This window comes from Agelaius tricolor, unplaced genomic scaffold (assembly GCF_023055355.1).
Source record: "Agelaius tricolor isolate 1412-34295 unplaced genomic scaffold, bAgeTri1.0.p SCAF_8, whole genome shotgun sequence".
NCBI lineage: Eukaryota > Metazoa > Chordata > Aves > Passeriformes > Icteridae > Agelaius > Agelaius tricolor.
The window spans coordinates 22,239,873-22,249,333 of record NW_027269268.1 but is presented as its reverse complement, the minus strand read 5'-3'; the positions used below and the strand labels follow the sequence as shown (position 1 = coordinate 22,249,333).

The window sequence follows — 9,461 nt, the reverse complement described above, 5'->3', positions numbered from 1 at the left end:
TCTCAGCCCCGTGCGGCGGTGCGGGAGCGGCGGGGCGGTGCGGGGCGGCCCGGCCCTCCTTCATGCCCCGCCTGGGCCCGCCCAGCCCGCCGGCCCCGCGGGAAGCGGCAGCGGGGACAGCCTCCGGCCGCGGGCTGGGAAGGAAGCAGGGTTCGGCCCCTTTCCCGCTCGGAACCCGTCGGACCTCAGCTCCGCGGGCGGGGTGCGTGCCCGGGCCCGGCCCGCCATGGCACGGCGGCCGATGGCAGTGCTGGCGCTGCTGCTGTGCCTGCTGCGGCCGGGCAGTGCCGCCCTCACGGGCACCCGGCTGCGGGATGGCGGCGGCGGCGGCGGCGGCAGGGAGCGAGAGGGAGCGGCGGCGGCTCTGCGGGTAGGTGCCCCAGCCCGCGCTGCCCTCGCCATCCGCGCTGCGGGGCTGGGGCGGGCTCTGCGGCCGGCTGGGGCAGGCCGGAGGCGGGGGCAGGCGGAGCGCCCCTCCCGCAGGCCCGGACGCGCCCCCCGTGCCGCTCCCGCGGGTCCCCGCCGGCGGCCGGAGCGGCTGCCCAGCCACATCGGGCCGCCGGGGGACGCGGGCAGGCCTCTATGTCATGGTGCTGTTCTTTGGCTTCGTGAAGTGATGGGGTTAACTCGTATCTGGAGACGTTTTTGCATATCTGTCAACCACAAGGTTTGTTGTGCTGTCAGAGAAGGACATCAGATGAGTTTGACGCAACTTGTTCTGTTTTGTCTGTTTCATGTCAATTTTTTGCATTTAATAAATGCTTTTTTGGTATCTATTGGAGTTGAAATTAGCGTAATGGCTTTCCTATTGCTAGGGATACAGCATGAATTTGAGGTGAACAGTTTTTGTTATCCAATTTCATGTTTACTGATACTAACCTTTTTTTTTTCTGCTTTTGCAGTTTTGTCCCTGCTGCTAACCTAATAATGCCCACAATTTTTTTTTTTATTCCTTCAGGAAAGCGCCAAAAGAATTAGATTACTGAATTCATTATCAAAAGATAATACAACTGCTGTCTATGGAATAAATCAGTTTTCTCACCTGTTTCCTGAAGAGTTCAAAGGTACATTTTCTGTTTTTTTAATGCCTTTTCTGTAATTTTTTAATTCTTTCCCAGAACCTTGTGTCTTTCACACTTACAGATTCTTCCTGTGCTGATAGTCAGCTAATTTACAATGGCTGGTTCCAAACTGTAAGTACTTCTGGAGGATACAACAATCCTCTTTGTGTTCTGTAGTCTTGCAAGGTTGAATTACCCACAGCCTGAATATGTTTTAGTATTCAGGCAGTTCTGGTTTTCCTTCTTTCTTCTCACTGCTCTTTAAAGCTTTCTTCAATTACAACAGAAGAAAGGAAGATACACAAGGTTCTTCCTTTTTGAAAAAGGAAGATACAGAAGGTTCTGCAGTAAGTTCATATTCCCTACCCCAGCACAAAGTTGACCACAGTCCAAACAATGCTTCAAGGTCCGTGGCTGCATAATGACAGCTGGAGCTTTCTCAAGCAATACTTTTTTTTTTTCCTAAAAAACTTGTATAATACCTTCCCTTCTTGCTGTTATGTCTGTTGTAACATTTTCTATTCATCAGAGGATTTAACATCGTGCTTTAATTTTAAATAATTAAACAACATTTTTTAGTGAAAACCTAGCAACTTTAAGGTATTTCAGAATCTTTACTTTATTCTCCTCTTATTTTCTCCTTGTGCATGAGGAAAAAAAGTATTTTTAAGTAAGTAAAATGTTTTGGAAATTTTCACATAAAATTTGTTTCATGGAGTGGTTATGGTTATTCTTCAGCTTCAGAAAATCTTTACACTTTCTACCCACATTCCCTACACAGAGTATTTCTGTTCTTTCTGAAATTTTAGAAATACTTACATTCATTCTGGAGCATAATGATTGTTTTAAAATACTTGAATTTTTTATGGATTTTAGAATGAGATACAATCTTGTAGTTGCAACTGTGGATCAAAGTTCTAGTAAAATAGTTCTTCGTGGGATTTTTTTTGTTGTTCATAGATTTAAAGATGTTTGTGTTCTGTGTTTAGCTATTTACTTGAGAAGCATGCCTCACAAACTACCCAGATACATAAAAGTGCCAAATGGGAAGGAAAAGCCTCTGCCAAAGAAGTTTGACTGGAGGGACAAGAAAGTCATTGCAGAAGTGAGAAATCAGCAGACAGTAAGTCCTGGTGTTTTCCCTTCCTGGTTCTCAGCAGTGGGCTGTAGAGCAGAGGGGAGGTTTTGCAGGGACCAGCTCTGCCTGGAGGCTCCTTGGAGCACGGGCACAGGAGTGGCCAGCTGAACAGACACAAAGTCATGGAGCATTTTATACAAAGAGGTATTAGGCTTAAAAGAATGAGGTGTAGGAGTTATGCATTTAGAAACTGTAATATTCTTTTTTATCTAGTTAAGTGAATCTCCAAATGTTTTGCACCATGTGTGTTTTGTATTTTTCTGAAGGAACCAAGGTTAAGTTCGGTACTTGGTCTCATCCCACCTGGAGAAGTGTAGATCCTTTCCTGTTGTTTTCCTCCCATGACTGAATCCCCTTGGCTGGTGAACACCCACACCCTTACCAGTGAATTCCTCAGAGGATGCATTCATGATAGCAAAGTACCAGACCCCACACTATTACAGTTTATTCCAAAGTGCTTATGGGCACTGGTAAGAAACAAGGTACTCAACCCCCAGTGTATCCTTTCCATGCTTCACGTAGGACCTCGTGAGGAATAAATTTCTGCTGCTTATTTTAAATGTCACAGTTCAAAGAGCCTAGAATTGCAGCATAGATTGCTATTGTCTAAGATTTTTTTCTATTATGTTTCATTTCACTTCACCATTTCTTAAACTGCAATCTGTTTCTACAAAATTCTAGAAAAACTTACTAATGTGGTCAAAAACTAATTTCACCCTGAGACCACATATCTCACAGTAAAAGCATCCTCAGACCTATCATCAAGAACAAAAATTCATCAGGAAAGAGTCCTTAAAATATGACAACCATAATGCATTTCTAGCATTCAGAGAGCAATATAGGGGGAAAAAAACAGTTCAGCATTTTAAATGGATGATAACATTTCTTTATAATTGCCTTAAAAACAGAGTTCAACATGATGTATTAAATGAAGAGCATTGGAAGACTCTTTTGCCTCTTTTTTTCATACCAGGCTTCAAAACCAAAGCTGACTTTTGCTTTCTCTGCCATTTCCCTTTTGTCTCTATCAGTGTGGAGGCTGCTGGGCTTTCAGCGTGGTAGGTGGCATAGAGTCTGCCTATGCAATTAAAAGAAACACCCTGGAAGAGCTCAGTGTGCAGCAAGTTATTGACTGCTCATACAATAACTACGGCTGCAGCGGGGGATCCACTGTTAGCGCTTTGAGCTGGCTGAACCAGGTTTGAAACTCTTTGTAAAAATCCCAAAAGGCTTCATATCAGCTTCTCTATTAGCATTCTTATTTATTGGAAAAAAACTGATGGGAAAAGTGAAATGTACAGGTTTTTTTTTTAATCACATGTGTGTGTACATATATGCATACACATATGTGGTTGTGTATATGTATATACGCTTATTTATTTACTTTGGAACCAGGAGAGAATTAGTTCAAGCAGAATTGAAATTTGATTGGAACTTTATGGTCCATACATGTTCTTGTGAACTTAACAAATCAGTCCACAGGGGCTGAAAATAGTGTTCCTGAATTCATTTGCAGGCATACAGTACCAGTGTAGACAGAGCCACCTATGCATATGGCATTTTGTAGATTTAAAGCACCAGCATCTGGGGAAAAGGAAGGATCCTAAAATTTTTTGTTTTCAAATTTCAGTAGTTTCTCTTGCAAACACTGTAAAATTATGTACAAGTGTGTGTGGAAAACCTCAGAATAAAATGAACGGCTTTTCCCTTTGTTTCCCTTGAAGACCAGAACATTGAAAATGCATTCAAAATTTCTACTTCAGTTGTTGCTAAAATATTTCATTTCATTAAAAATTCAAAATGTGTGTTCATAACATAGGTACACAGAAACATTTTAATATCTTTGAAATAAAAAATACTCTCTCAGATTGAATTACAAAAATTTAAAAGAATTCTTTTTTTTTTTTTATTATTAAAAAATACCTCAGAATTTAAGGAAACATAATTCTACCCCCGAAGAGTAATATACCCATGGCTAATAATAGTCTAGATCGCTTGTATAAGTTTGAATATCAAGAACAACAGAGGATACTCACCTTTATTCCTCTGAAGGAAAATTCCCTCTTGGCAGCAGAGGAACCACAAATGAATTAGGCTGAAGAAGTCACTGTCATAAATATGCTGCACTCCAGAAAACATGAAAAACATAAAAGGCCGATGCATACGTCATGTACTAGCATGAGAATTGCATGCTAAGAAGAGAATTGGACTTTACAGTATTTTATATAACTTTTTGGGATAATTGTGCTTCTTTAACTGTCCCAAGGAGAATATAATTTTGTGTGTGGAAGTCATTTGATGAGAGTGAATAGTTCATGAATGAACTGAATGAGTATCTGTGTCTTGAAATTGACAGGACTGCTTATGAGGATAGCTTAAACCATGCCTTTTAAATTTAGTTTCTTATTTAAAGATTTCTGAATCCCTTCTGAAGCTCACTGAACAAGGAAACTAGAGATAGTAAATAGTTATTTCACAATGTGACATTCTTACTTCTAATCTTGCCCAGTACACACTGAATTTTGAGTGGGTTACGTGGTCATTCTCCATATGTTTTGAGGTGTGTAGAAGTAAAGTCAAATACATTAATTTCTTGCTCAATTACCTTCTTGCAGACCAAAGTAAAACTTGTGAGAGATTCAGAGTACACTTTCAAAGCTCAGACAGGACTGTGCCATTATTTTGATCGCTCAGACTTTGGAGTTTCAATAACAGGATTTGCTGCATATGACTTCAGGTAGCTATTATTCATTCTTTTCTTTCACTGTCCTTTTCCTTCTGTGTTCAGCAATCATAGAGTTAGGTGGAATGAACAGTGCATTGACCCATTGACCAGGCCAAGGTTGGGAGGTTGATTGCATCAGTTCTGATGCTGTGTGCTGGAGAAGGATTAATGCATAACATCTTTGAGAGTTAAGGCTTGCCACAATGGATCCACTCAACTCTGCCATCACTAAGCCTGTTCAAATGAGAAGACTTGAAATTGGGTCTTTTAAATTAGCTATAAACTAGAACATAGTCAATTGCAGTTTTTAATATATGAACATTATACTGCTTTTGTCAGAAACAGTAAATCCTACCAATAGTAATTGGAATTTATTGAAAAAAATCGGAAGCATTCAACTACTTCAGTATTCATGCATTTACATATCTACCCACATCCTCTCCAGTGCATGACTTTAGAAACAGTGTTGCCAACTGAACTCTGTAAAAACTTCAGCTTTTTAGGTTTCTGTGTGAAGAAACTTAATTTCTAACTTTTATCAATACAGTACAGCTACTGAATGAAGAAAAGAAGTATTACTCTGACTAGGAATTGTGTTAATTCTAGATATAAGTAACAAAAATCAATCATATCTTTGCCAGTCTGTATTTGCCAAATTTCATTAATGCACATATTTTCAGTGATGAAAATTTCCTGCTCCAGATAAATAAAACTGTGTGAGGGTGCTAATGATAAATGTCTAATAGTGGAAATGTCCTGTGTTTTGATATGTTTGAGACACATACTTTAGTGCATTATTATGTTAAGAGGTACTTCTGTAGATTTAAAAAATGGTGGGAAATTCTGATACAGAATAATGGTTTGTTCAAAGCTGGTTTTGATCGAGATGTGTGATGTACAAAAAGTATGAAGTGCTCTCCACTGCCACTGGCTTGGCCTAGAAACCTTCTGCTTTTTAACAGCATTATGTGTTTGGATCTACACCTGTCCTATAGTTTGTTTGTCCTATATTTGTATCACTGTGTTGTAGTACATGAAATACATAATTACTGGTGTGTGTTACATGATGTATAGAACTTGGAGGAAAGAGTTTAATTATTTGATTTTTAAACTGTTCTTAACAAATAGATTACAATCACTCTAATCACTTTAGTGTGCTAACTTAAGTAACTTGGTATTTTTACTCACTTCTTTTGCAGTGGTCAAGAAGAGGAAATGATGAGGATGCTTGTCAGCTGGGGCCCTTTGGCAGTGACAGTCGATGCTGTTAGCTGGCAGGATTATCTCGGTGGAATCATACAATATCACTGCTCCAGTGGAAGAGCAAACCATGCTGTTCTTATCACTGGTTTTGACAGAACAGGTGCGTTTCCACCAGCTGAACTTCAGCACAGTAGGTTTCTTTGACTTGCAACTTGTCTTTTGTGGGATAAGTGATTAAAATCCAGAACTCAGTTTTCTGCTGGAAGCTGTTGGGTTTGATGTCACATCAGTTCTGGAAGCTCTCAGAAGATCACATCATCTTCACATCAGCAGGAAGAAAAACTCTTTTTGTCATTGCTTCTTCAGTTCTGTGGGACTTCATCCTTGTAAAGTCAAGACCATGGCTGTGTGTGTCTTTATGCTAGAAGAGCCCATATCCAGTCTTCCCATACCAGAATATTAGCTCTGTTATCTATGTGAACAACAGTAGGTTTCACTGGCCTGTATCATCCATTCATCAGAAACTGTGAGATACTGAAATGCTAATTAACTCTGTGGAGTGTTAGGAGGCTAAAACTTCCCAAGTCTCATGTTGTCTCTTGTTCATGAAATGTCTCTTCCAGGCAGCATTCCTTACTGGATTGTGCAGAACTCTTGGGGGCCAACGTGGGGAATAGATGGCTATGTTCGTGTTAAGATGGGCAGCAATGTCTGTGGTAAGTCTGACAAAAAGTAAGTGGTAAAGGCCATGGGCTGGAATATGTTTCTCAATGGCTGTAACAAATTAATTATCATCATAGTATTATATATAGAATAAAAATATAATGGGATCCACAGAGAGGCAGTACAATTATTGCTGTGCTTTAAAAGAGGTTAAATGAGTCCAGATGGAAAAATAAATGAAGTGGTTGCTAGTTCAACCAAGGCATGTAGTTGAATGATTGAAAAACACCATGTAAAGGCAAAGCTGTATAAGACAAAACAAATAATCAAAGTACTCTTGTCCCTTACCATGCAGAGGTAATGGCACTGTAAAATATCCAGCCATGTGTGATGGTTATAGGTGGGTGCCATCGCTGTACTCCCTGTAGGTAAAACAGCTGCTGTCCTTGTCTGGTGGGTGCCAGTATCTCTGGCAAACAAATATGAAAAGTTAATCTACCTGGGAATTGTGTATCCTGCTCGTAGCTTTTCTTCTAGGACAGAGATATATCCTTTTAGTGCTAGTTCAATCTCCTACCCTATTGTTGTTTGCATGAATTTTTTCTTTGTGTTTGAAGGATTCCTATAGCATTAAATACCCAGTTTCTGCTAGATATGGAGGTAAGGCAAATCAAGCTCTGGTTTATCATCAGATTGCTGAGCCAAATTGGTGGGATGGTTCCACTAGACAGGAAGTATTGTGTATGCGTTGTAATTTTATGTGTTAGAGTAACCCATTGGCTTTCCCTTCCATGTGTGTTTCACAGCAGCTCTCAGTCATTGCAGGAGGTGTTGGATTATCTAAATCTTCTGCACATAAAGAATAGGCAATATTCAGTTTGCCTGCACTTAGTAAAGATCAGAGCAATGTATCCAATCATAGCTTTCTCATGTTACTGAATGTTTGTTCTTACTGTTGTTGTAGAAACAGTTTGGATAGAGAAATTTAGAAATAGTGATGCAGCAAATCAATTATAGAGATGGCAGAGAGAACAGATGTGTTATTTTCAAAAAGCAGGATCTTTAACATTTTCTGTAGTGTACCACACAAGAACAATCCAGCAAAGACAGTAGTTCCTCCAGAGATGATGTCTCCTCATTAAGAGGTGCTCTGAAACCACCAGGATATAAAATTTTGAACATTAAAGCAGAGGAAGTAGGAGATTAGGTTTCAACTATATATGCCAGGAAAGGAAGAAATAAAAGTGTTGCAGATGATTCCCTGGATTCCTGCTGTCATGGCATGGAGGGGAGAGGGCATTATATGAACATGATTTCTGAGAAGTCTCCACTTTAGTATTTATTAAAACAAAATTTTATGTCATTTCTAGGTATAGCAGATACAGTTTCAGCAGTATTTGTTTGACATTCCTGTAAGCCTCTACAACTGGTCAAAGACTGTATATGAAGATGGAATTCAAAACACCATTTCCATATATAAGAAATGGCTTTAGGGGCAATTCCTCCAACTCCCAGCTGAAGATTTTAAAAATGCTTTTATTTTGAATTTGTATTGAATGCCAAATTTCTCATGGAGTAAGAAGACTCATCTGCAGAGGGCACAAATAGACACTACAAAGATGGACTGAAGCCTCAAATGTAAGCTTTATCCAGGTGTTGAATAGTACTCCATAGAAAATTCTTAAAAGAAATGATGACAAGTAAGAAGGAATTTGGATCAAAAAAATCAATAGTGTAAGAGTATATATGACATTATTTAAATGTGAGAAGAATCATGAGTAACAGTTGAAAAGTCAGCAATTACAGAATATATCCAATAGAGTGAGTGTTAAATAGCCCTCACTAATTGAATTCAGAGGTGGGACTTTTTGGTAATAAAAAGGTGTTCCAGCTTTGCTGAGCTGTGAAACTGCCGCTGTGGGCAAATGTAACTAGAACTCAGAATGAAATATGTAATTCTAAAATGCTCTGAATTTTTCACCTCAAATGCTTTACCTGTATCTTTTAAGAAGGCCTACTATGAAAAGTATTAAAGCAGTTCTGTAATTTTTTGCACTCAATTACTGTACCATGTTTTTAGATTAGTTTTTTATAACTTTTATGACAAATGCAACAAGTATTTATAATTGTATATTGTTAGTGTTGCTGTTTTATTCCTTCTAATTTTTAATATTTTAAATGAAAGAAGTGTAAGGTTTCTTCAGGTTTTGCTACTTGCTGAATTTTCTTGGCTGAAAACTTCAGTTTTAAAAAATGTGAAGTCTTCTGTGCTCCTGAGTGTTGTGTAGTCTGGCCTTGCCTGAGTGGCTTACAGACAAAGATACCACAGTTCCATAACTGGAAAACAAAGTCCCTAATGGGCACAGATATGAGTAATGTAGTCACAGCAATAGGAAACACAGATGTGCCTCCAGTGTTTTTGAGGTGCTACTCACAGGTATAAGTACCTGAAGTACTGTGGTAGAGGGAACTTAACAGAAATTCCAGCCTACAGTGTTTGTTTCTTTCCAAAGGAAGCACTTAAAAAGACAAAAGTCCATTTAATAAGATGGCACTGCTTTATCAATATTCTATAACCAAAGTTGCCTTTTATTGTATACCAGTTTGAATAAAAATCATTTTAAATGCCTGTCGTACTCTTGTTTGAACTTTATAGTTTGCTTTAGAAGGA

General features: G+C 39.2%; 1 protein-coding gene across 2 annotated transcripts; it reads left to right on the top strand.

Annotated features, from left to right (window-relative positions):
- The first annotated feature begins 48 nt into the window (after positions 1-48).
- CTSO (cathepsin O) lies at positions 49-9,419 on the top strand. 2 transcript variants are annotated; one of them, XM_071431947.1, is made up of 8 exons: positions 49-370; positions 959-1,064; positions 2,051-2,184; positions 3,231-3,398; positions 4,815-4,936; positions 6,124-6,287; positions 6,751-6,843; positions 8,161-9,419. In XM_071431947.1, exons 1-8 carry the CDS (start codon positions 227-229, stop codon positions 8,193-8,195), a joined length of 966 nt encoding a protein of 321 aa, XP_071288048.1. In that variant the 5' UTR covers positions 49-226; the 3' UTR covers positions 8,196-9,419. The 2 variants fall into 2 exon arrangements, with proteins under 2 accessions (XP_071288048.1, XP_071288047.1); XM_071431946.1 differs by lacking the exons at positions 49-370; positions 959-1,064 and having other exon boundaries at positions 1,208-2,184.
- Positions 9,420-9,461: the final 42 nt, after the last annotated feature.

What these genes read in the sequence shown, in the direction of transcription:
- CTSO (XM_071431946.1), top strand. Translation starts at nt 1,741, where the DNA reads ATGTTTTGGAAATTTTCACATAAAATTTGTTTCATGGAGTGGTTATGG. An exon ending in TTTGCTGCATATGACTTCAG is followed by an intron (nt 4,937 to 6,123) that starts GTAGCTATTATT and finishes CTTCTTTTGCAG; the next exon opens with TGGTCAAGAAGAGGAAATGA. An exon ending in GATGGGCAGCAATGTCTGTG is followed by an intron (nt 6,844 to 8,160) that starts GTAAGTCTGACA and finishes TGTCATTTCTAG; the next exon opens with GTATAGCAGATACAGTTTCA.